The sequence below is a fragment of the Felis catus genome, chromosome A2 (genome assembly GCF_018350175.1).
Source record: "Felis catus isolate Fca126 chromosome A2, F.catus_Fca126_mat1.0, whole genome shotgun sequence".
Classification (NCBI taxonomy): Eukaryota; Metazoa; Chordata; class Mammalia; order Carnivora; family Felidae; genus Felis; species Felis catus.
The window spans coordinates 57,195,771-57,222,087 of record NC_058369.1 but is presented as its reverse complement, the minus strand read 5'-3'; the positions used below and the strand labels follow the sequence as shown (position 1 = coordinate 57,222,087).

General features: G+C 44.2%; 1 protein-coding gene, 1 non-coding gene and 1 pseudogene across 2 annotated transcripts in view; all 3 read left to right on the top strand.

Annotated features, from left to right (window-relative positions):
• Nucleotides 1–25,900, top strand: part of RAB7A (RAB7A, member RAS oncogene family) — a 71,252-nt gene extending 45,352 nt beyond the window's left edge. The window contains exons 2-6 of the mRNA XM_011280239.4: nt 5,649–5,709; nt 7,236–7,362; nt 17,591–17,809; nt 19,359–19,487; nt 24,396–25,900. Coding sequence (XP_011278541.1) covers nt 5,657–5,709; nt 7,236–7,362; nt 17,591–17,809; nt 19,359–19,487; nt 24,396–24,491 — 624 coding nt within the window. The 5' untranslated portion in view covers nt 5,649–5,656 and the 3' untranslated portion in view covers nt 24,492–25,900. The remainder of the gene's footprint in view (nt 1–5,648; nt 5,710–7,235; nt 7,363–17,590; nt 17,810–19,358; nt 19,488–24,395) is intronic.
• LOC102901340 lies at nt 10,846–12,938 on the top strand (annotated as a pseudogene).
• LOC111559687 lies at nt 11,720–11,826 on the top strand. Its single transcript, XR_002740795.1, has one exon. It is a non-coding gene; the product is annotated as a U6 spliceosomal RNA (small nuclear RNA).
• Nucleotides 25,901–26,317: the final 417 nt, after the last annotated feature.

The window sequence follows — 26,317 nt, the reverse complement described above, 5'->3', positions numbered from 1 at the left end:
CAAGGTCACTCTGTATGGGACTTGAACCCACGAACTGTGAGATCGTAGCCTGAGCCGAAGTCAGATGCTTAATGCCAGAGCCACCCAGGCGCCCAGTCCAGCCCCTTGAACAGTATTTTCCTGACCTTTTCTACTTACTTGGGCTTTCTTTGTTGTTGGGCAGTTGGTTTCTCTGCTTCAGAGATGAAGAAAGTGATAACTTCAGGCTAATAGAGGAAAATTCTAGCTATTGATTTATTATACAAGAAAAATTATCCTTGAGGGAAAGAATTGATTCAGCATATGGAATACTGTTAGTGTTTGCTCAGAAAAAAAAGTGCCTATTGGGGTGCCTGGGTGGCTCAGTCAGTTGAGCATCGACTCTTGATCCTGGCTCAGGTCATGATCTCACAGTCTGTGAGTTTGAGCCCCACGTCAACACAGAGCTGCTTGGAATTCTGTCTCCCTCTCTCTCTCCCCCTCTCCCTCTCTCCCTCTCTCCCTCTTCCTCCCTCTTCCTCCCTCTTCCTCCCTCCCTCCCTCTCTCTTCCTTCCTCCCTCCCTCTCTCCCTCTTCCTTCCTCCCTCTCTCCCTCACTCCCTCTCTCCCTCTCTCCCTCTTTCCGCCCCCTCCTCCACTTGCCTGTGTGCATTCTCTAAATAAATACATAAATAAACAAACAAATAAATAAATAAATGTTTAGGGGTGCCTGGGTGGCTCAGCCAGTTAAGAGTCCGACTTTGGCTCACATCATGATCTCACAGCTCATGGGTTCAAGCCCTGCGTGGGGCTCTGTGCTGACAGCTCAGAGCCTGGAGCCTGCTTCAGTTTCTACGTCTCCTTCTCTTTGTCTGAACCTCCCCCACTTGCATTCTGTCTCTTTCCCTCTCAAAAATAATAAACATTAAAATAAATTTAAAATCTTTTTTTAAAATTTTCCCCCCTCCACAGGTCACAATAATATAGCATAAAGAAAACAAAGCTATTTGTAATTCTGTCACCCAGGAAAAACCTGCTAATATTGTGTGTATTCCTTTCAACTTCATTTTTACATTTAAATTTTTACTCCTTTGGGAATCTGTTTTGGAACATGAAGTATAGGGATCTTAATTCTCATCAGAATTTTTCTGGCTGCCTTCACTTAGTGAATTTTTTTCATCCTTTTGCTACTGAATTTTATAATGCTATATTTGTCTGAGTTGTTCATTTCTGGGCTCTTTTTCTGTTTAGTCCTATTCCAGACCCATACTTTTAATACTGTATAACATACTTTCCAAGACTGTTAAGGCAAGTCCTCTATCAATATTCTTTTGGGTGGAGGAATGGGAGGGACTCCTGTGCACTTATTTTTATGAATAAAGTTAGATTATCAAGTTCCAAAACAACCCTTAGTATTGTTTCAGCAGGGGAGAATTTTTGTCTCTGTATTAAGGATTTCTGTTGGGAATATCTCTTCATTTATTCAGATTCCCTTTGTTTCAATAAGATTGTCATTTTAAGTTTTTTTTTTTAATTTTGAGAGAGCAAGAGAGAGAGAATCCCAAGCAAGCTCTGTACTGTCAGTGCAGAGCTGGATGCAGGGCTTGAACCCTCAAACCCTGAGATCCTGACCTGAGCCAAAACTGAGAGTCAGACACTTAACTGACTGAGCCACCCAGGTGCCCCGAGATTGTCATTTTCTTATTTAAGTCCTGTGCTGCTGTTGGGGCACCTCGGTGGCTCAGTCAGTTAAGTGTCCAGCTTTTTATTTCAGTTCAGGTCATGATCTCACAGTTCACGAGTTTGAGCCCTGCATTGGGCTCTGTGCTGACAGTGCAGAGCCTGCTTGGGATTCTCTCTCTCCTCCCTCTCTCTCTGACCCTACCCCATTTGCTTTCTCTCTCAAAGTAACTAAACTTTAAAAATTTAATTAAAAAATAATAAAAAAAAATTAAGGCCTACTGCTGTTAACCATTGCAACAGTTGCAGTGTATAAATGTGAAAAATCCTTCAGGAAAGTGAGTTAGTGAAAGTCATGAAGATGTTTATACTTTTGACTCAGTAACCCCATTCCTAAACATTATCTATAAATTAAATTTAAGAAAACCTTTTTTCCTGTGTGGGAATTTGACCTTTGGTTAATTTTGTTTCCTGGGAACCTGATAAAGGCAGATTGTTGCTTCTGTTGCTGGGCACTGTGGCTTATGGTTAAATGTCTCCTGGTTGGTAATTGCATCCGGACAGGGAGAGGCTGTGCGTCATACTGATGGGCCCCCATGCTTGGGCTTCACAGAGCACAGTGGCTCTTGTGCTGGATGTGTCCCTCACATGGAGCCAAAGAAGCTATTCAAAGAGATGATTGGCTCCCCTCAGCAGTGAAGGTTTTAAGTCGGGTTGAACCTACACTGTCTCCCTGTACCTGAGAGCTGCTTTGTGGATTGTTGCATGAACAGCTAGCAAGCTGTGTTCCTGTCCCAGTCCTCAGTAGACAAGTGCCAAGTATGGCCTGTGATAGTCTTGTGAGTCTAAGAAGATTGCTGTGTCCCAAAGAAATGATCCCACAAACTGAAGTTCAAAGATGTTCTTTATAGCATTACTTTCCCCAGATTTTTGGTATAATATGTAAAAGGCAGGAATGGCTGTTTAAACACTTAATTCACTCAAAGGAATATTAGACGTGAAGACTATAACAGAAGCAAGTACTAGCAACAGGATAAAGAATAATACAGGAGGAACAAAATACAGATTGTGTGCTGGGGATGTGCACCTGCTCTAGTGGGCACTTAGGAGACTTTAGTACTGTGTGTTCAGGTGTTTTCTGGGATCACCGTGACTGAAGAAAACCCTCAGGGCTCTGCTGCTCGAGAGAGTCAGCCTAATAAGGTAGCTACACAGGTGGGCTTGCCTGCAGCCTGTGTGAGCAGAAACACAAAGGAAACAAACATGAAATCTGTCATGTGGGAACAGCAAGGTGAAGTGCATTTCTTGGTGTTTTTTTAAATAAATTTAAAATCATCATTTGTTAAATTAGTATTTATAATATTTACTTTTAAGCCCTCTTTATTATTTTTTTAATGTTTATTCATTTTGGAGAGAGTGCCAGAGAGCTTGAGCCGGGGTGGGGAGGTAGGCAGATAGAGAAGGGTACTGAGGATCCGACGCAGGGCTCGAACTCACGAACCGTGAGACCATGACCCAAGCCTAAAGTTGGACATTTAACCGACTAAGCCACCCAGTTGCCCTTTGTTTATAATATTTAAAGGCCATTAAGTAATTCTTGGTACATCAGTGAAATTCACTAAACCAAGTTATGGAAATCCCTTTTCACATTCTCATAATCCTTCCTAAATATTCTTCAAGGCTTTCTTTGTAAAGTTTCTCCTCTTTTTTCATCCCTTTCCTTAATTTGCCCTTCAAATTTGAAACCTGTCCAACTGTCAATCTGATCTCTACCCCAAAATGTAGACCAGACCTGGGTTGATTTTTTTTTTTATAACTTGTTTTATTTTTTATGGTTTTAAATTTACATCCAAATTAGTTAGCATATAGTGCAACAATGATTTCCGGAGTAGATTCCTTAGTGCCCCTTACCCATTTAGCCCACCCCCCCCCCCATAACCCCTCCCATAGCCCTCAGTTTGTTCTCCATATTTATGAGTCTCTTCTGCTTTGTCCCCCGGGTTGATACTCTTAAACCTTGGTCAAGGCAGTCTCTGGGGAGGAAGGGAGGGGGTGATGGGGCTCCACAGGTAACAGGTGATTTGGGGTATACCTCTCACTGGGGGGGCGGGAGGCACGGGAAACTAGGTATGATGGAAGACTAAAGGAAACAGGTTTTGCACAAACTCAGCTCGTCTTGTACTGCCCCCTAATTGGCACTAATGGGAGTTTTATAGACAGATACTGGTGGGCAGAGATGGTGTCTTCCGTAGACCTGCCAGGGGAGTGAGGCTTTGGGCGATGAGAGACAGCATGACCCTTGGGTGTGTCATGGGGCCTGGTTTACATGCCTGGTAAAACTGTCTTCTGGTCTCGCTCCCACTGCTGCACTCTTTGAGAAGCCATGGAAAACGCCACCCTCAGGGGCATAGGATTCATTATCTAACCCTGCCCTATGGGGCAGTAGTCAGTTGTAAAATTTCCTTTTAGTTTGTGGTCTTTGTTGCAGCGCCACCTGTTGAAAGAGCAGTTGACAGCCAAGCACCTGGAAATGGGGGAGCGTGGCTTCATTACCTTGTCTAGGCTCTGTGATTTCCTGGTTCTCTCAGTGCCTTCTGGAGTCTGTTCTGTTACACATCTCTGTATTTGACACTCATTAAAACGGTAGCAGCCAACATTTGTTAACTACTTACTATATTCTAGTGACCGTCCGGAGCATTTTAGTCACTCAGGCCTCATAGTATCCTTAGGACATGATGGCTATGATCCCTGTATCCCCATTCCAACAGAATGGTTCGATAATTTGCCTGAGGTCACACAGCTAATAAGTAGCAAAGCCAGAGTAAAAATCTAAGTAGTCTGGGAACAGTTTTGGCATGCTTAAGTCACACTGTAGCCAGTCCTATCGGCTTCAGCCTTCTAGAAGCTCATTGGTTAAAAATGAAACTAAAAAGTAGCTTTTCTAGGACCCAGTCCTGACTGCCTGTTGTCCCAAACTGTAGAAGAATAACAGGCTTTATTGAACACACTTATTTACTTTTTTATATGTAAACACTTATTTCCCCCAGTTCCACTGGAGGCAGGAGGTAGAGTTGACCCTGGCCTTGTTACTTGTAGTCTGCTGCCCTAGCTGTTTCACTGTCTGGTGAGGATAATGGGCCAGAACTTGGTAGTGGTTCTCAGAAGATGTAGATGTCAATCTTGAGGCACTCACATTCAGTCTTGAATTCCTGATTCTGGAGGAGAACATGGGCCTCCTGCTGGGGATTCCAGCCGCGCCTGAGGAGTGTTCCTCCAGCAGTCTTAGATAAGTCGCTGCCATTGGGGTCCAGAATTTAGGACTCCTACTTTCCTGGAAGTCACTGAGTCAGGTTTGGGACACCGAGGGATAATTAAGACAGGAACCCTGTCTTGATAAGTAAACAGGGGCAAGTTCTGGAATAGAGATGAACACAGATTAGGCATCTGACATATTATATGGTCAGTGGTAGGGAAGGCTGCCTAAAAGATGTTCTAGAAAACAGTGATCCCAGGAGCTACAAGGTCAGGTATTATTCTCACGCTAACCCAATATTTGATAATAATTCTCTACTTGGTACGGGAGATGCATCAGGGAATACATCTGTCTTGGCAGAGATTATTGGAAAAGGAAGAAGACAGACAGATGTAATAGATGCAAATGTGAAGTAATGGTAGGTTCTCTGAAAAAAACTAAGGCCACGTAAAGGGATAGAGAGCAGATAGGGAGAGGGGGTGCTACTTTAGATAAAGTGATCACCTCTCTGATGAGGTGCTGTTTGAACAGAGACTTGAATGAAACAGGACCGAGCTGTTGAGTAAGTTGGGAGCATTGATCCAGACTGATCCAGGAGGGAGAATCCATTCTTTTAGGCCATTTTGAGGGGCAGGATGGCCAACAGGAAGGCTCAGGACACAGTTCTCCTGCGGCTCTTGAGAGGTTTGTGCCAGGGGAGGTGGTTTGCCTTGGTAATTCTGTCACGCTCACAGTGTGTTTTCCTTTCTCCTTTTAGTTTGAAGGATGACCTCTAGGAAGAAAGTGTTGCTGAAGGTTATCATCCTGGGAGATTCTGGGTAAGTGGCTCTCACCATTTGAACTGACACATTGGTTTGGATGAAGCCTCCTTTGAAGCCCGTGCCCTCCACGCTGACACCTGCCACTTCCTTCTCTAGTAGCGGTGGCATGAGGGCCCTAGGTCTCCAGCTGTTTGGGGCACAGCAGAAATGTGAACGATCTCTTGTTATATAACCCTTCGTTCCATGATCTTAGGCATGATTTGGGGGGGGGGGGGCTATTTAAACTCAAGAGCAGTTTCATGGAGTCCCTTTTTTCCAAGCTGGTTAGACTAAGGAGTGCTGTTTAAGTAGATTTGTTGCCACTGACGCCATGCCTAGCAGCTGTGGGGCCTAGCAGTAGCTCAGAAAAGGAGACTTTTTTGAGGTGACCTGTGAAACCTTAGACCAACTGAAAGCTGGGCCTTTTTAAAAATAATAATAATAAACACGGGTGTGCCTCTGTATCCCAAAGTCCCCTGCCCTTTAAAAAGGCAGTGATTTTTCTACTCTGGCTGGCTTTTTCAATTGCCTGAGGAGCCTTTTAAAAGTTGGTGTTTTTCCAGACCAGTGGGTAGGGCCGAGTTGGCAGTACCTTAAATACACACATCCGTCTGTCTGTCTGTCTGTCTGTCTCCCTCCCATACTCTTAGTGACTCTAGTGTGCTGTCAGGATTGAGAGAGACGGTGTTAGGCCCAAACTTGCCCAGAAAGAATCACCAGGCCTTTACTTGATTCCAGATCTCCTGGCCTCTCCCCTGAAAATTCAGATGCAGGTGGCCTGGATTGGAGAACACTCACTTCCTTAAGCCGTAACTGTACTTCCAGGTGCTCTGCATATACAGATAAGAATGTTCCTTAGTGAGAAAGGACGGTGATCCAGTTGGCTTTGAAGAAGGCTTTTGCATCATCTTCAGCCTGCCCTAACTAATCTCCTCACCAAGAAATCCATTGTCTCTTTGCTGAGTTCTCATACTGGGGCGGGGGCAACATCTCTGGAAGAGCTTACTTTGAGGTAGATTCTGATTTGGTGGAATACTGGTGCTTTCTCCTTCAGATTTTAGACTTTGAAGCAGCAGGTGGCTGACTGGTGTATATGTCTGCTCTCAGCCAATGACTTCCTCCTGCCATTACTTTCTTGGACTGAATAGCAGCCTCTAAATGGAGAGACACCGAAGACATAAGGGATATTTTTGGAATATTGGAACGATCTTATTACTGTAGCTTCTTTTAGAAGGAGAGTATTTGCTGACATCTTTCTGGAAGGAAAAAATAATATTAGGCTCTACCATCTGAGGTGCTTGTACCAAAACTTACAAGCAGCTTTTCAACATCTGGACTACATTTGTACCCTCTATTTTTATCCCAGGAGAAAATACAACCTCAAATGAATAATGCTGGGCAGTTTGCTGGCACTGCCCTCTGTTGTGATTACAGTTCTTTGTTTTCTTTCAAGATAGGCAAGTCTCTTCAGAGCTGCAAATACCGGAATCAATTTTCAGTCCCTTCCTAGTTGACCTATACTTGTGGTTTTTCTCCAATTTCAGAGTTGGTAAGACATCACTCATGAACCAGTATGTGAACAAGAAATTCAGTAATCAGTACAAAGCTACAATAGGAGCAGACTTTCTGACAAAGGAGGTGATGGTGGATGACAGACTAGTTACAATGCAGGTAAGCACATGTCACAACTTTGCCAATCAAATCTTGTTAGTTCATTCATTCTGAACCCTTTTTTTCATGCCTAGGCATTTCCCCTCCCTGTTCTTCAGTTCCCACTACTATATTCATGGATAATTTTCCACAGGTGGTATTGCCGAGAAAATACAGGACATCAAGTATGACCGTATATTGCATGAGACATACTAGAAATTTTTCATTGTCGTTCCAAAAAAGTTCAAATTTCATTGGACTTCTGTTTTGGGGTTTTGTTTTTGTTTTTGTTTTTGCTGAATTTGAAAACACACAGTCCTCTGTCTTATTGTGTCTCCAAAATGTCTAACTCATGCCTTTTTTAATATCCTTGCATAGTTTTTTTAGGCCAGAACATCTTTGGGTCTCTCCTAGGTTCTTACAGTAGCTATTAATGTAGTTCCCTGTTTTTCTGGCTTCTTTTCATCTGTCCTGCCTGTAGCCACCAAAGTTGAGTTTCTTTTAAGCCAGCCTGGCTTTTGCATGTATCACCTTAATCTTTCAAGGCCTTCTCTTGCAACAGTTAGGATAAAATACGGGTTCTTTCATAAGGCCTTTGGAAAGCCTTTGCGTTCTGGCTACAAACTGTTCTTCGCTTTTTTGTCTTTTGCCAGCTCTTCCAAACCATGTGCTGCTCTTACAACCCTGTCCTTGCACATGTCTGCTTCCAGCCCAGCCCCTTTGTCCCATCTCAGCCCATCCCCAGGTCTCCAACCTTTAGCCCAGGTGTTGTCTTTTCAAATTCCTACCTCCACAGCAGTTATTTCTTCCTATATTAAATGATGCCCTTGGCAGACTCAGGCCTCTTGAGACAAATATAGTTCTTATCCCACTGTAGTCCTAGCAAACGCCAAGTTTGCTGAAACGTTTGAATGATCCAGGCGTTACAGATGGTTTTTATGCACATTGACCTCAAGCTGTGACATGCTCCCAGAGGATAAAGACTCTTGACACTTCCTTGACTCACACCTCCAGGATGCAGTTAATACGGATTTCCCCTCCCCACCTCCCTCACGATGCAGTTAATATGGATTTCCCCTCCCCACCTCCCTCACACATACACATAGAGATGTTTAAAATACAACTAAAGTTTTTTTAAGTTCTGAGTTTTATTTGACAGAGCGCATGCGCTCACATGTGCATATGAGCCGGGGAGGGGCAGAGAGGGTGAGGGAGAGAATCCCAAGCAGATTGCCAAGCTGACAGCCCGAAGCCTAGTGTGGGGCTCAAACTCAAGAACCATGAGATCATGGTCTGAGCTAAAATCAAAAGTCGGATATTTAACCAACTGAGCCACCCAGGCTCAGACTAAAGTTTTAAAGGCCAAGCTTGAGAGAAAAGGAAATTTCCAGATTACAGGAAAGAAGATGGAACTGAGAACTAGTGATAAGCCCAGGGGCTTCTGTCATGATGCTTTAAAAGCAACTTTATAACCAGGACTAGAGTTTTATCACTCACCATGGGCAAGAGAATTGACTACAAAAGGTGGGAGAGCTGGAACTAGGAATCCCCTTGGAGAGAAAGAGAGAGGGAGGGAGAGAGACTCCCACTCACATAGGACCTTGGAAAGATGTGAAAACAGGAACAAATGCCTTAATCTAGTGAAGTGGCAGAGCTCATGCATGAAGTGAAAGCTTGGGGCTTTTGCCTCTTTGCCTTCTTGTTGGAGACGCTCAGTCCCACTATGCTCATGTGTGGGTTCTGAGCTTATACTCTACATGGTACAGAAATGTTAAAGAATTTGACATAAACCTATAAACCCCTGCCACTCCTGACACAAGCAGAGTCGAGACCATTTTATAGGAAGACTTGCAACCTCAGAACAGAAGGTGAGCTCATAGCCACATGAGGAAATAACGTACCACAAAAGATGTTCACAATGACTAGAGATTTTTAGAAAGGGAATAGAAACCATAGAGAAAAAGGACACTATAAAAAATGAGGATATGGAAAACATAGAACTTCAAGAAGTGAAAAGATGGTCATTGAAATAAGCCAAACGAACAGTTAAACTGCAGGTTAAAGACACCTGAAGAAAACAGTAAGCTGTAAGAACTGAGCAAATTACCTGGGAAACTCAAAACTGCAGAACACCAACAAGCAAAATCTGTCTCTGAAGAGAAGAGACTGATTACTTAACAGTTAGAGGAGTTCTCAGAGACCATAGAAGGCAGAAGGGAACAGAATAGCTTCAGTGTACTAGAGTAAAGTAGCACCCAAGGATTCCACATGTGTACCAGCCAGACTAAAAGCTGCATCCTGTACCTAGGAGAAACAGAGCTATAGGACCAAGCTGTGGTTTTGACGGCGATGTGGGCTGATTCAGAAGTCAGACCCCAGGTCCTCCTGGGTTTGGGACCATTATAATAGAGCCCACATACCCTACTAAGCTTGCACCCTATACTGCTGCACTACTGGAGTGAACACCATCTGAAGAACCACTGGTCACTGGAGTCTGGAAACAGTGGGAAAGAGAACGTGTTCCTTTTTTTTTTTTTTAATATTTATTTTTGATTGAGTGCGAGCGGGGGGGTGGGGGGGGAGGGTGGGCAGAGAGAGGGAGACACAGAATCCGAAGCAGGTTCCAGGCTCTGAGCTGTCAGCACAGAGCCCAGTGTGGGGCTCAAACTCATGAACGATGGAGATCATGACTTCAGCTGAAGTCAGACACTTAATCGACTGAGCCACCGAGGTGCCCCAGAGAACGTGTTCCTGAAAGGTTGAAAGGAAAAGCTGGCCCTCATGCTGTTGCAGGCATCTTGAAAGACTAGAAGTAAATGAGAGTCATCATCTCTGGACAAAGGCATCATCAAGGTAGATCTTGAAGAATCCTCACATATTTGTCACGGGCTTTTAGCAACATGCAAATAAGATGATCCGAATAAGAAAACAAGACAAGAACCAATGGAAAGTTCCCTGATCTTTCAGAGTGGTTTTTATATTTCAGAGAAATAAGACAATCTTAGATATCTGGAGAGAAGAAACTAAACAAGTGTGTAAGTTAATAGAATTTATAAAAAGAAAATACAATAACCAAAAGGTGGAAATCCGAGAATGTTTTTAGCAACAGATCAGTATGCTAGAAGAGAGCTGAAATGAAGAATGGTAGGAAAGAGAGGTACAAACAGGATTCAATAGATAGGTCAGACTTCCTTTTAATCAATCTCAAAACAAAGATCAAAGATAATATTTGCTGAGAATTTGCTAGAACTGATGTGGCACCAATCCACAGATTGAGGAAGCCCGAACTCCAAGATGGATAAATAAAAAAGAAATCTCGATGAATCATAATGAAATTACAAAAAAAAAAAAAAGGGGGGGGCGCCTGGGTGGCTCTAGATTTTGGCTCAGGTCATGATCTCACCGTTGTGAGATCGAGCCCCACATTGGGCTTCATGCTGAGCATGGAGCCTGCTAGGATTCTCTCCCTCCCTCTCCTGCCCCCCTCCCCTGCATGCACTTGGTCGTTCTCTCTCTCCAAAAAAAAAAAAAAAAAAAAAAAAAGACAAACTTGAAAGCATCCAGAGAAAAAAGATGATCTTGAAAAGGAGCAAAAATGAGGCTGTTGACTCCAAACAGTAACCGTGGAGATCACCAGGCAGTGGAATATATTCTGAAAGAAACCTTGACCACAGTATTCTGTCTCTACTAAAAATACTAAGAATGAAAGCATATATCCTTAAGTTCCACAGTGAAAATTCTAAAAGATGTACTTCAGACAGAAGGAAAGTGATTTCATTTGGAAAGGTTAGGAAGATAAATTGAGGTCAACTTTAATTGTATACATGTATTTATTGTTAGAATTATGACCATAAGAGTATGTAACTTCTAAACTATCATAGAAAACCAGGATTGGACCTCTGTAATTTAATGTGTGGAGGAAGATTAGTGACTGCTGTGGGTTTTTTAAATTCCTTATATGGTTCAGGAAGAAGCTAGAAATCAGTCAGTAGTAAACATTAGATGGAATCAAGTATGCATGAAAAATTTAAAGGTAACTTACTCTGAATCCATAGCAATTTAAACTGTGATATTGTCAGAGACAGATCAAGGGAACAGAGAGCACACAAACAAGCCACCCCCAGCTGGACACTGAGTAGAGAGGTGGCTTCCAGAAGACTAGCAAAGTGGAGTTACACAGTAAATGGGACGGGCCAGTGGTTTTCCCTTTAAATGAGGAGGAGTAACCAAGAGGGAGGGTTCAAGACCTGAATGAAAAAAATACAAAATGAAAACTTTAGAAGTAAAAAAAAATTTTTTTTAACCTTTGGTGTTTAAAATCGAGAAAGCGAAAATCCTAAAGGATTGACAGTAAAACTACATTAAAGTAAACATTTGAGTGCTCGCTTCGGCAGCACATATACTGAAATTGGAACGATACAGAGAAGATTAGCATGGCCCCTGCGCAAGGATGACACACAAATTCGTGAAGCGTTCCATATTTTTAAAAAGAAAGAAAGGAAAAAAAAAGTAAACATTTGAATAATAAGACTCCCTAATGACAAAAACAAACCACAGACCAGAAGAAAATGTTAATAATGCATCATAGTATCCAGTCAACAGACAACCCACTGGATAACAGGACAAAAGACATCAGCAGGCAATTATGAGAAGAAGCCTTTAATTCCAATGGCTTCACTGCAGGGAACTGCAAATTTAAAAAGGCGACAGGGCAGGCTGGACCACTGTAGGTGCAGGGAACACCTCCTCTTCCTTACACCCTCCGCTTCTCTGATGCTATCAAATGATGCCTTCGGGAAAAACTTGCCAGCAGTTGTGTGGCTTAAAGAAACTCCCGTGGTCCTGTGACTCCAGATACTTCTGGGCCTGGTTGAATAAAGTGGATGTCAACCCTGAAGGGACAGCATCCATGTGGCTACTGTGCGGTGGGGCCGTTCTGCGCTGCCGTGGCCAGGAGAGTTGGCAGAAGGACTATAACGACCTCTCAGCAGGCTCCCTAGACAGACAGGATTCAGGCAGTTGATGCACCGGCTCTTAAATCCTGAGCATCGGGTTTGGTCCCATGGAGCACTAACAGCATGCTAGAAACATAAGGTCATGCACGTGTCATTATATTGAGGATCACTGTTGAGACTTTGTAAACTTAAAAATTTACGACAAAGTGTGTTGGAAATGAAAACAATTCTGTGTGGGGCTATCACAGACAAAGGCATCATTTCTCTGCATCACTTAAGTAAAACCCTCAAGTGTTTGCTGTTAAGTGATCTTCCTGGAGTAAGAGAAAAAGAAAACCTTGTCCAAGCCTTTAAGATAGTACTGCCTTCTCTGGAACTAAAATTAGATTTGAAGTAAAATTATAATATTCAGTGAGTGTTTTATTTCATATGGAAGCAGCCCAAGTGTCCATCCACAGATGAATGAATAGACAAGACGCGTATACATACGATGGAATGTTACTCGCAATAAAAGAGGAATGAGATCTTGCCATTTGCAACACCATGGATGGGCCTATGCTAAGTGAAATAAATCAAAGACAAATACCATATTTCACTTGTCTGTGGAATCTGAAAAAAACAAATGAATAAACAAAAACAGACTCATAAATACACAGAACAAACCGGTGGCCACCAGAGGGGAGGGAGGGTGGGAAGTGGGAGAAACAGGTCAAGGTGAAGGAACAAACTTCTGGTTATAAAATAAGTAAATCATGGAGATGGGAAGAAAAGTGTCTTATTTCAATATAAAGTATTATCTGAAATTGTTAATGGTATAAATTAAAACATTAAAAAAATAATTAAAAAAAAATGGGGCGCCTGGGTGGCTCAGTCGGTTAAGCATCTGACTTCAGCTCAGGTCATGATCTCACAGTCTATGGGTTCAAGCCCCGCATCAGGCTCTGTGCTGACAGCTCAGGGCCTGGAGCCCACTTCGGATTCTGTGTCTCCCTCTCTCTCTTCCCCTCCCCTGTTCATGCTTGGTCTCTCTTTGTCTCAAAAATAAATAAAAACATTAAAAAATAATAATAATTGAAATTGTTAATGGTAAACAGTAACAGATAGTCTGTTTACCGTCCATAGGACTAAAAGAATGTCATACTGTAACTTTTTTTTTTTTAACTTATTCATTTTTGAGTGAGAGAGAACAGGAGAGGGGGACAGGGAGAGAGAATCCTCAGCAGGCTCCATGCTGTCAGCTCAGAGTCCTACACAGTGCTTTGGGACTTGCTCACAAACTGTGAGATCATGACCTGGGCTGAAACCAAGAGTTGGATGCTTAACCGACAGAGCCACCCAGGAGCCCCTTTACCATAACATTTTCAACGTTTATTTATTTTTGGGACAGAGAGAGACAGAGCATGAACGGGGGAGGGGCAGAGAGAGAGGGAGACACAGAATCGGAAACAGGCTCCAGGCTCTGAGCCATCAGCCCAGAGCCCGACGCGGGGCTCGAACTCACGGACCGCAAGATCGTGACCTGGCTGAAGTCAGACGCTTAACCGACTGCGCCACCCAGGCGCCCCTACCATAACATTTTAAACAAGGAGTCCATCATGTAGAAAATAAATATTCAGACATGACTTATTATTAAAGTCACTGAGTTGCAAGTGAGAGTTTATATACATTTTAAGAAAAATGCAAACTAGATAGCCTTTTAATTCTAATATATTCCTCATTTTATATAGATCTCTCTTGATGTAGATAGAGTTCTTTAAAGTGATTCAGATGTACTACCCAGATATTCTTTATTGTATTTTAACAGTAATTTGTTACGTTGTAATTTAAAGTTAAAGCATGGGGAGACCCAGACTCCAGTCAGTTGAGTGTCTGCCTTCAGCTCAGGTCATGATCTCACAGTTGGTGAGTTTGAGCCCTGCATCAGGCTCGCTGGTGTCAGTATAGAGCCTACTTCAGATCCTCTGTTTTCCTCTGTCCCTTGCCCACATTGTGTGTCTGTCTGTCTCTCAAAAATAAACATTTTTTAAAATTTTAAGTTAATAAAGTGTGTTACTATAAATATGTACACATGAAGGGACACCTGGGTGGCTCGTTCAGTTAAGCGTCCGACCCTTGGTTTCAGCTCAGGTCGTGATCTCGCGGTTTGTGGATTTGCAGAGCCTGCTTGAGATTCTGTCACTCTCCCTCTGTGTTCTTCCCTGCTTGCATGCATGTACATGTGGCTTTCTCTCCAAATAAATTTTTTTTTAATGTGCAGACATGGAAAAAAAGGCTGACAAAATCAAGTTTGGGCAGGAATATAGGGAAGCAGAATATTCTCAAGCTGTTGGTGGGATATTAGCTCTTCTTAATAGAGACTACCATTTTGCTTTCCATTGTTGAACATGCGCAATTCTCTGTCTAGGCAGGTAGCCTAGAGAAATTTACCTCTGGGCACAAGAAGAGAAGCCTAGGAAAAATGCTCATTGCAGCTTTTTTGAAAAACTGCAAACAGTTCAGATGACCAGGGAATAAAGGATGTATAATAAGAAAGTGGAATACTATATAACCATTAACTTTTGGAAAAGGGGGAAAAAAGCAAATTGCAAAAAAAGATGTATAGGATAATACCATTTGTCTAAAAAGTTGTTCAGGAACCATTTACTTCTGGGGAGGGAGGAAAGGGAATGCTGTGAGGAAGGGTTAACTCTGTTTCCTTTTAAAAGGGGGGATGGGGTAGGGGGCTGGGTGGCTCAGTTTAAACATCTGACTCTTGATTTCAGCTCAGGTCATGATTTCGAGGTTCATGAGTTTGAGCCCCATGTTGGGCTCTGCACTGATGGTGGTGCAAAGCCTGCTTTGGATTCTCTCTCTCTCTCTCTCTCTCTCTCTCTCTCTCTCTCTCCCTCTCCCCCCACCCCCTCTCTCTGCCCCTCCCCTGCTCGCTTGCTCTCTCTCTCTCTCTCAAAATCAATAAACTTAGAAAAAATAAATAATTTTTTAAATGACTAAAATTTAAATAAAACTAGACAATAAAAAAATAGTAAAAAAACTGACATGAAGGTGTCAGTGTTAATATTTGTCACATTCAAGTAGCAGGTAGTTATATGGGTGTGTTTTGAATGTAGAAAACAAAATATTTCAGTTAAAATACTAAAAAGTTTTAAAGACCACAGTTCTAGGACTATACTTTTCTAGGTTTGAAGATAAATTTTTGAAAGTTGCTAAGAATAACTCCCCAGCTTTTCAGCTTTTCTTTTTAACAACCCCTTACTTTGCCTTCTCTGTGTATTTGAGTTCCAAATACCCATTTGGTTCCACCCAAAAGTGGTAGAGTTCTTATGTAATTCTCCTGTTGGGATTCTGTCCTAAACAAGCACCTGAAATACAGAAGAGGCTCTGTATGTTAGCATTCATTACTAAGTTACAAGTACAGAAAATTGGCAGCCAGGGTGTTTTTTTTTTGTTTTGCTTTTTTTAACAAGAATGAAGTTGTTCGCTGAGTTTGTTGGGCATCCATAAAGGTGTGAGTCGCTGTCAGAGAAAGTGCTGCAGTGTTTCACAGGGCAGAGAGGAGTGACGTGTGGGGGAGGATTTCAGCTACATAAAACCCCACAGCACGGACACCTAGAGTAATGGTCTCGTGGGGCAGTGTGTGCCAAGTGTTTGGAGGGCTCTTTTGGCTTTACTTACCCAGATGTTTACATAAGAACAACGTTACTCACTTCTCTAATGGAATTTTTTTTTTTTTTTTTTTTTTTTTTTTTTTTTTTTTTTTTTTTTTTTTTTTTTTTTGGTACAAGCCTAGATTTAAATTCTGGTTTTAAATCTTGTTTTCTTATTTTCTCTTTATAGGAATAGTTGTCTGTTTCTGCTTTCCTTATTGTGTGACCAAGCTCTTGAGTCCCCCTTCGTCCCAGTCTCTCTCTTACGAGAAAGGGTTCATTTTTTCACTCAGAGACGCACATTCAGTGTAGGATGTTGGGAAACCCGAAAAGCACAAAATCAGACCTCACCAACAGCCCCTCTGCTGGGGATCCAGTGACACTAGAGATCATGTCGTGTCTACATGTGTGTACTTAGCTTGTTGTCTTGGGGGTGGGGCAGCATTTAGTCCTCCAACTCTGATAAGAGGCAGTTAGACTAATAGGCTTTGGGTTTGTTTCTACTGCCCTTCAGCCTCGCACCTAAGTCATCCTAACCAGGCATCCTACCCTCGTCTTGTATGGTGCTCTTCTTACCTGAACTGAGAGCTCAATCTTTGTATGGCCTAGGGACACTTGACATGTTGCCCAGGTGTTCCAGATCACCTGGAGTGAGGCAGGACTGGCTGCCTGAGAAGGGCTTCACAGAGGAGCTCAACCATCTTTCTGCAGAATCTGGTTCTGGAGATAAAACCGTAGTGGTCCAATCCACACCCCATTTGGGTTCAAACCCTGGGCCTTTGGGGTGGTTGGCCGGTGATGTGGACATAAAGCTGGTATGTATCTGGGTTGTAAGGATGGTCCAAGTTCTTGTGTTCTGAAGCTGAGCGGGTTCCCTGCCGACAGTGAATCCAGTAGTGGGGGGGAGACCTGTGTCAGCTGGAAGTAATAGTATGCTGCTTCTGACCCAGCCACTTTCTTAAACCTGGTGGCTGGCTGGGGGATGTGGGACCATTTCTCAAAACACCTGTCATCTCTCCAGGCTGATCAGGGTGGCCTTGTTAGGAATCTAGGGCAGTGAGGGAATCCATCTTCGCTCTCAACCCTAGCAAGGCAATGAACGGCGTGAAGTTCTTTGAGCTGGTCAGTAGTACATGGTGTTCAGATTGAAAGCCGGCTTTCACCTATATTCTAGAGTATGTTCTTGTTGTCTGTCTTTCCCTCCATCTCTCTCTGTCAGGGGTTTTTGTTTGCTTTTTTTGTTTTTAAGTGAGTTATAGTATAAATAAAACATGCTGATTTTTTTAAGGTAAGCTTGATAGACAGTAAAATGTGTAAATTTAAATATACAGTTCGGTGAGTAATCACCTCCCTGTAATTCTGTCACCCCCAAAAAGTCCCCAGAGTACATAAACCTTAAGTTTACATCATGAATTTCACATAAATATCTGTTCGTGTGACTACCACCTGGATCAAGGTAAAGACATTTTCTAACAGAGTTCGGACTCAGTGTCACCCCTCACAGACACATGCTGTCTGTCAGGGCTCTTCTGGATACTCTGGTTCTGAAGTCACTTGTCTCTGAGTGTCTCCGTGATCCAGCTCGTTTCCTCTGGTGTCCCCCACTCCTACAGCCGTGTTCCCCAAGGAATAATGTTTTGTCTCTCGCAGATCTGGGACACAGCAGGACAGGAACGGTTCCAGTCCCTTGGTGTGGCCTTCTACAGAGGCGCAGACTGCTGCGTTCTGGTATTTGACGTCACTGCCCCCAACACATTCAAAACCCTTGATAGCTGGAGAGATGAGTTTCTCATCCAGGCCAGTCCCCGGGATCCTGAAAACTTCCCCTTCGTGGTGTTGGGAAACAAGATTGACCTCGAAAACAGACAAGTAAGTGCCAAAGGTAGTGACAGTCAAATGTGGAGGCTTACGAATCTACCCTCATTTAGGTCGTGGCTGCTGGGCCTTCTTTTAAAAGTAGCAGCTAAGTTTCAGATGGCTACTGTTTTTAGTTTTGATTAGTAAAAAGCCACGTGCCTTAAGGACCAATACCCAGTATATCTGTGTGTGTGTGTGTGTGTGTGCGTGCCCCATACTGGGGGAGAGGGGAGAGATAACTAGTTACCCATCCAGCCCTCGGAATAAAGCCTTGCTTCCTAACCGAGTAATGGCATACCAGTTTTGCTTTCTCTGTGGCAACACAGGGACAGTGAAAGTCTGCAGTGGTTTTCCCTTTGAGATTATGCCAGCAAAGTAGCAAGTCCATCACTTTTGGTCCCCATGAAATAATTGGACTTGAGGCTGGGTTGCAGTCTGCATTTTGGTCTTTTGGATTTAAAAGCAGACTTGCATTTAAAGCCTGGCTCATGCACTGTTAATTTGGGAATACTTCTTGGAGTCTGAACGTTGACTCCTATAACAAGAATACTCTGGGATCAGGTGACACTGCACCTGAAAGCCTGGCACCCAGGAAGAGCTTGGAAAATGGTGGCTTTCTATGGGCCCGTTGTTATTTTCCCCTCCTGTGAGAGGCACTGGCTTCCACGGTGCCTTGTGGTTTGGAGGGTTCTTTGCTACGCTCAGAATGGCTCTAGAAAGGCATATATGTGGGAATGTGAACTACCTTTTGGCCAGCTGCCTTTGAGGACCAGGGCTCAGGAGACCTGGTTTAAATCCCCACGCTGCCCCGACCGGCTGTGACTTTGGACCATTGCCTTTGCCTTCTGAGCCTCAGTTCTTCTTCTGCACTTGAAAGGAAGGGATTAGATTTTGTAATTCTGCTCTTCTGCACCTCGGGGGCCTGCCTGGATCTCCATGTGTGCAAAAGATTGCGCTTTGGGCTTTGAGTAAAATTGCTCTGGTTCACTTTCAAATAGCATTTCTCTTGGGAACATAGACTCTTAATTATAACTAGTTTTATTTCTGGCCATTGATCTCATTTTCTCCCTTTCCTAAGTGACAGTCCCCTCATGCCTGAAAATAGGCTAAGGCTCGGGGAAGGAATTGGGGTAGGAGAGGGTAGGGGTGCTGGTGAGAGCATCAGGATTCTGTGACACAAGGTTGTGACATAGGTGGTTTAATATGAGCAGTAATGGGTAAGGGACAGTGAACCTTAAAGACCAAGCTGCCAGGCATTTCCTCTGAGGTCCTAGGAGAAATGATTCAATACTTCTTGGGCTGGCTGCTTACTCCTTTTAAGTGTAGCTAAGGGTCAGAAACTATGGATTATAGAATGGGCTTTGGGTTTGAGGTCTAGCTGTGTTATGCAGAGCCAGCAGGGTGACCTTGGACAGGTCTGCAGCTGTGTCCCTGCACACCCTCACCCCCCAGGTCTGCTCCCTCACCTGTGCTACCTATAGACTAGGGACCATGATCCTTCTAGAGAAGGTCGAGGCCGTGCTAGATTAGGAGCACACATACACCCTGCTTCCTCTTCCAGGTGGCCACAAAGCGGGCACAGGCCTGGTGCTACAGCAAAAACAACATTCCCTACTTCGAGACCAGTGCCAAGGAGGCCATCAACGTGGAGCAGGCGTTCCAGACGATTGCACGGAATGCACTTAAACAGGTGGGTCTCCAGCAGCTATCTGGCTCCCTCTGCTGACTGACCATCAACCCAGCCCCTGCCTGGCTTCCTTGTCCGTAATCTTCTTTCCTAGCTCTTTTGTCCGTGTAGCCAGAAAACCCCATGTGTTTATCTGGGAAGGTAATGAGGCATTTTGCTAAAGCTCCCAGAAATTCCACCTCTATAGGACAGGGGCAGTGAAGACAGGCTGAGGGCCACCCTTACGGGCATGTGCTTATTCTCCCGCATGCTGTTAGGAGATCAGACCGCTAGGAGGCCCCTGGCCACATTGCTCCTTCCATTGGAGGACAGCATCAATTGGAATTCAAATCCCAGGTTTGCTACGCATCATTAAATTTAGTGGTGGTGGTGTGTGTGTGTGTGTTTCATCTCTGAACTTCCATCCCCTCATAAAAAGAGAATACTTGCTTTGCAGGATGGTTAAGATTGAATGAGATGGGGTCACTCCTGTCATCCTCATAAATGGTTATATTTGATCACCAGAAGGAAAGCTTACCCAGAAACTCGAGGAAATGTATTCCTTGAATGAGAATTTCTTTCTTAATATTGTTTACTCAGCTGTTTCCAGAAAACAAACAGTTACTTCTTGTTGGCATGTGGGAGTTGAAGGCTCTTTTGATTGAGTGACTCCGTTAGGGCCAGTGAGTTAAGGGACATCATGAGGCATCGTCCGTCATCTGTGATAGTCAGACTTAGGGGGGGAGTGAGTGTCAGAGGTGAGGCGCCTGCCAGGGGGTGCAGAGAACATTTGAGGAAGCACGTCGTGGCTGTGAGGGGCAAGGCAGGTTCTGCCAGCTCCAGGAAACCAGGTTTCTAGAATGCAGCAGTTCTCAGCAGGATGGGGCATCTGGACCTGTGGGCAGGGAGGTAACTGGAATGGGTTGTTCCCATTCTGGAACAACTGGAGGCTGCACTGAGGGTTCCGTGATGAAAGGGGACAGTCTTGCTCGACCCAGAAGGCCAGGATAGCCCCTGTTGAGAAACGTGGATAACAGGGTGCAGGCCTGAGGCCTAGGCCTCCCTCTCTTCCGCTTCCTCTAACCCACCTTCGCACCTAGGTCAATAATAGCCTGCTATGTTTTCCCTAATGTTCCTGATACTTGCATGCGAATCTAAACAGGTATGGGGAGTTGCCTTCAACCAGTTCCCTGTTGACTGGCATCACTGTCAGTTTTTCTCTCTGAATATTGCTGTCTCTGTAGCCTTATTATAATGCTTTTTTGTTCCTACATGCTAGCCTCTCAGGAGTAAGATTGTTAGATTGAAAGGTATGTGTGCTTTTAAAAGATGGTGCCAGGGACACCTGGGTGGCTCAGTCGGTTAAGCATCTGATTCCTGGTTTCGGGTCAGGTCATGATCTCACAGTTTGTGAGTTCGAGCCCCACATCGGGCTCTAAGCTGATAGCAGGAGGCCTGCTTGGGATTCTCTCTGCCCCTTCCCTGCTTGCACGTGGGTGCTCACTCTCTCTCTCTCAAAATAAACTCTAAAAAATAATTAATACTAAAAGATGCTGCCAGAACGTTTTCCTCGAAGGCAGCAGTGCTTCAGCCCTTTCTCTTACCTGCTGACCAGCGAGCAGTCGGCACCATCTGTAGGTCTGCTGCTGTGCCGCCGGTCTGGGGGTTCCCTGTCCTGTAGGCCACCGCTGTGCGGCACTGGGGCCTGGGCACTTGTCGCTGATCATGAGCACTCTGTGAACAGGAATTAACTTCACCTGCATCGCATGTGACTTTTCCACTTATGCTTTATCCCTGGGCCATAGGAAAAGAGTAATTTTTTAAGACCGGTATGTCATTTTAAATTTCTGGGTTTTCTATATCTAGCTTATGTGTTGTCTGATTCAACTGGAATTCATCTAGGCTTATAGGCAGAAATAGAGTCTCACCTTTCTCTTTAAGAGGGATAGCCAATTATTTCCAACATTAGTTGCAAATTGTTAAAAAACCACTTTCCCCAGTGGATTGAAGCATTACCTTTATGTGGGTGAATGTTCATGTATACTGGGATCTATTTCGGGTCTCTCCAGTCCATTTGGCAATTGTGCATTGGACCGTCTTGATTTGACTGCCTTTATAGTGTATCTGACCTCTGATAAGGCAAGTCTCCCCCCACTCCCCCACCCCTCCAGTCTTGTTTGTATTTTTTCCTTGGCCATGTTGGTGCATTTTCCATTTAGGCTGAGAATTTTATTATAGTTTGACCTTTTTGCTCCCCCCCGCTCCCCGCACCCAAGTAGAAAACTTTATTGAGATTCTGACTGGGATTGCGCATTACAGCTATCTTATTAGTATGCTCTGGATGCCGTAACAAAATACTATAGACTAGGTGGCAAAACAGCAGGCTTTTATCTTCTCTTGGTTCTGGAAGCCAGAGGTTTGTAGTCACAGTGCCAGCAAATTCACTTTCTGCTAAGGACTCTCTCCCCCACTTGCTGACTGCTGTGTTCTCGGGTGCATGGCTTTTCCTACGTGATCACAGACAGCAAGACCTAGAGCAAGCAAGAGCCCCCTCTCTCTGGTGTCCCTTCCTTCAAGGACACACTAATCCTGTCTGATCAGGGCCCCAGCCTTATGGCCTCATTTAACCTTCATTTCTTATTCCTAATACTAGCACACTGGGGATTAGGATTTCAATGTAGGAATTTGGGGGAGACACAAAGATGCAGTCCGTAACAGGTATTATTTTAGGTCTTGTGTGACATCCTTCAATAAAACCGTATCATTTTTCAGATCCTTTGCCTTTCATATTAAATACACTCCTGGTGGGAATGTAAAATAGTGCAGCCAGTATGGAAAACAGTCTGGCAGTTCTTCAAAAAAGTTACACATAAAGAGTTATCTTTTTTTTTTTTAAGTCTATTTATTTTTAAGAGAGAGCGTGGGCAAGCAGGGGAGGGGCAAAGAAAGAATCCCAGGTAGGCTCTGCACTGTCAGCATGGAGCCCAGTACGGGGCTCAAACTCAGTGAACCATGAGATCATGACCTGAGACGAAATCAAGAGTCAGACACTTAACTGACTGAGCCACCCAGGCACCCCAAGAGTTACCATTTGACTCCACTCCTACGTATATACTCAGGAAGAGTGAAAACATGTACATCCAGAATAGCCATAGTAGCCAAAAAGCAGAAACAAACAAATGTCCATCAAGTGAAGTGTCCAAAATAGGTGGATCTATTAAGACAAAGTAGATGGGGGCACATGGGTGGCTTAGTCAGTTTAGCATCTGACTTCAGCTCAGGTCATGATCTCACGGTTTGTGGGTTTGAGCCCCACATCGGGGTCACTGCTGTCAGCGCAGCCTGCTTCAGATCCTCTATCCCCGCATCTCTGCCCCTCTTCCGCTCATGCTTTCTCTCAAAAATAAATATATTTAAAAAAAAAAAAATGTAGGGGCACCTTGGTGGCTCAGTCGGTTGGGCATCCGACTTCGGCTCAGGTCATGATCTCGTGGTTCACGGGTTCGAGCCCCGCGTCGGATTCTGTGCTGACAGCTCAGAGCCTAGAGTCTGCTTTGTGGATTCTGTCTCCCTCTCTCTCTGCCCCTGCCCAGCTCATACTCTGTCTGTCTGTCTGTCTCTCTCTCTCTCTCTCAAAAATAAATAAAACATTAAAAAAAATAATAAAAAAAATGTAGATGAGTGGTTGCCAAGGCTTAGGGGTGTCTGATGGGGATGGGGAATGACTGCTAATGAGTGCAGGGTTTCCTTATGGGGTGAAGAAAGTGTTCTGGAATTAGTGGTGATGGATGGTTGCCCAACTTTGTGAATACACTAAAAAACCACTGAATTGTACACTCTGTATACCTCGGTAGACCTTTTACTTTTTTTAATGTGAATTCTTGGGGGTTTTTACTTTTGTAGCTATTGTGAATAGTATAATTTTCCCTAGAAAACTTTGTTTTTAATTTTTTTCCGTGTTGATTTTTAAGAGAGAGTGTGAGTGGGGGAGGGACAGAGAGAGAGGAAGACAGAATCCAAAGCCAGCACCACACTATCAGCTCAGAGCCCGACAGGGGGCTCAAAACCACGAACTGTGAGATCGTGACCTGAGCAGAAGTCAGACGCTCAACTGACTGAGCCACCCAGGCCCTCATTCCCTAGACAACTTTTAGCGACTAGAAACATTGCTTGCTTCATCTCCATGTCCTAGAACAGTTGCTGGCACATAGGTGCTCAGTGTTTAAGTGACAGATTGTTTTCCTACACCAGGAAGTAGAAAACTGCCCCTCACTGGATACTTGTTAATTCAGCAGAAAGTCACACTAAACTGATCACAGTCCATCTGCTGTGACCTCACAACCACAATTGGTGATAAAATTCATCCATAGCTGGTTTCTGAGCACGCAGCACTTAGAGACAAAAACCCTCTTAACTTTGGAAGAAAAAGAAAATAGACCGTAAGTCCAGAAAAATGAATGTCAGATAGGGGCCTAGGGGAATGTTTTGGGACTGAGAGGGCAGCCAGCACTCCAGCCCCAGCCCCTTCCTGCCTTGTGGAAGGGCTAAGAGCTGCCAGGATCCAGCCCATGCTGAAGTCTGACTTCTGAAGTGTTGGCAATGATACGATACAGACCACTCAAAGCATCTGTGAGCTGGCTGTGGTCCCCAAGCCACCAGATTTCGATTATGATGGAGAGCATGAGTCAGCTCTGTCCTGAGTGCTCAGTGTCGATTGCTGCCCTTCCTGCTGAATTTCTCTCTTCACCTTGTCCCAGAGTTATTGCAAAACCTGTCTTCCCCCAGTTTGGGCCTAGAGGGTTGAATGCCTTCCACCAGAGCCCTCCGTTCACTGCCAGGTCTGCCCACTGTGCCCAGTGGAAGAGGGCCAGAGCTGAGCTCAGAAACTCCCCATACCCTGAGTAACAGGCCTTTCTCTCTCTCCCTGCCCAGGAAACAGAGGTGGAGCTGTACAACGAATTCCCCGAACCCATCAAACTGGACAAGAACGACCGGGCCAAGGCCTCGGCGGAAAGCTGCAGTTGCTGAAGGGGCAGTGAGAGCAGAGCACAGAGTCCTTCACAAACAAAGAACACACTTAGGCCTTCCAACACAAGCCCCCTCTCCTCTTCCAAACAAAACATAAAGTCATCTCTCAAATCCAGCTGCCAAAAGAAACCCCAACAAACATACTCACCCTTACACACATACACACACACATACACACACACACACACACACACACACACACACACACACACACACACACCCCTATACCTACACCTGACACAAGCAGACAGACTCCAGCCCAGGCCTGTGATGACTCCATCGGGGTCTGCCCACCCACCACATCAGCCCTCGTATGGCAGCCAGGACAGGCAAGCTGTAGAAATCGTTCTGGTGTGGAGTCGGCATCGGAAGCTTATTCTTTTTGTCCACTGGGGAGAGAGAACTGTTTACAGTTAATCTGTGTCTAATTAGTTATCTGATTTTTTTAACGGTCTTGTGGTCTTTTTACCCCCACCCCCACCCCTCCCTCCTGTGAAGGCTACCACTTGGGAAGGCTGGTGCCCCATGCTTCATTACAGGCTCACACCCAGTCTGATAAGGCTGAGTTTTGTATGTATCTGTTAATGCTTGTTACTTTTAACTAATCAGATCTTTTTACAGTATCCATTTATTATGTAATGCTTCTTAGAAAAGAATCTTATAGTACATGTTAATATATGCAACCAATTAAAAATGTATAAATTAGTGTAAGAAATTCTTGGATTATGTGTTTAAGTCCTGTAATGCAGGCGTGTAAGATGGAGGGTTGAACCCTGTCTGGATTGCAGAGTGTTAGCAACTCAGAATTCAGAAATCCAGCTAGAGGCAGTATTCTGTACAGTAGACACAAGAATTATGTACGCCTTTTATCAAAGACTTAAGAGCCAAAAAGCTTTTCATCTCTCCAGGGGGAAAACTGTCTAGTTCCCTTCTGTGTCTAAATTTTCCAAAAGGTTGATTTGCATAATACAGTGGTGCGTGCAATGGATAAATGGTTGTTTCAGAAATTAAAATTCTCATTTTTCCTCCCCTCCCCACTTCCACACTTCGATCCCCTATAGATCAGCATCCTACTGATAAGAGGGAAAGGAAAATCCTAACAGATCTGTCCTAGTGATTTTACCTTTGTTCTAGAAGGCGCTCCTTTCAGGGTTGTGGTATCCTTAGGTTAGCAAACCTTTTTCTCCTTTTCCCCACCGACTCCCAGTCTTGCCCATTATTAATTAACCTGTTTCTTTGGTATGGAACCCTGGCAGTTCTGCCCCCTCCCTAGGATCTGCCCCTGCATTGTAGCTTGCTTAACGGAGCACTTCCCCCTTTTCCAAAGGTCTACATTCTAGGGTGTGGGCCAAGTTCTTCTGTAAAGAGATGAACGTGATGCCAATAAAATGTAACGAGAACAAAGATCATCTGCCTTTGCCCTGTCTTTTTTCCTTCTTCTAGACCCTTGGCTCGGTAGAGACCATGTTAGCTAATCATAGCCAGTGCTTTAGCAAGCTAAAGAGCCCTCCATAACTGGGCTCATGTGGTGCTCTGAGGCAGAAAGGCCTTGTCACATCCAGCTGTGCAGTACCTATCCCTAGTTTTGGGTTTGTTTTTTTTTTTTAAATCACAGTGATGGGGCCTGGGGACTCTGAATGGAGAAGACGTTGTCCCTTTAGAGGAGCAGCTACCGAGTGTTGGTTGCCTGTGGACCATGCACAGCCTGTGGGTATGACTATAACTTAGCCTTTGTGTTCTTTTTGTTCTGTATTGTGGTTGGCATAGTTGCTGATACTTAGATACCACATAGTTCTGGATTTCTGATTTTTCGCAGGAGAGGAAGA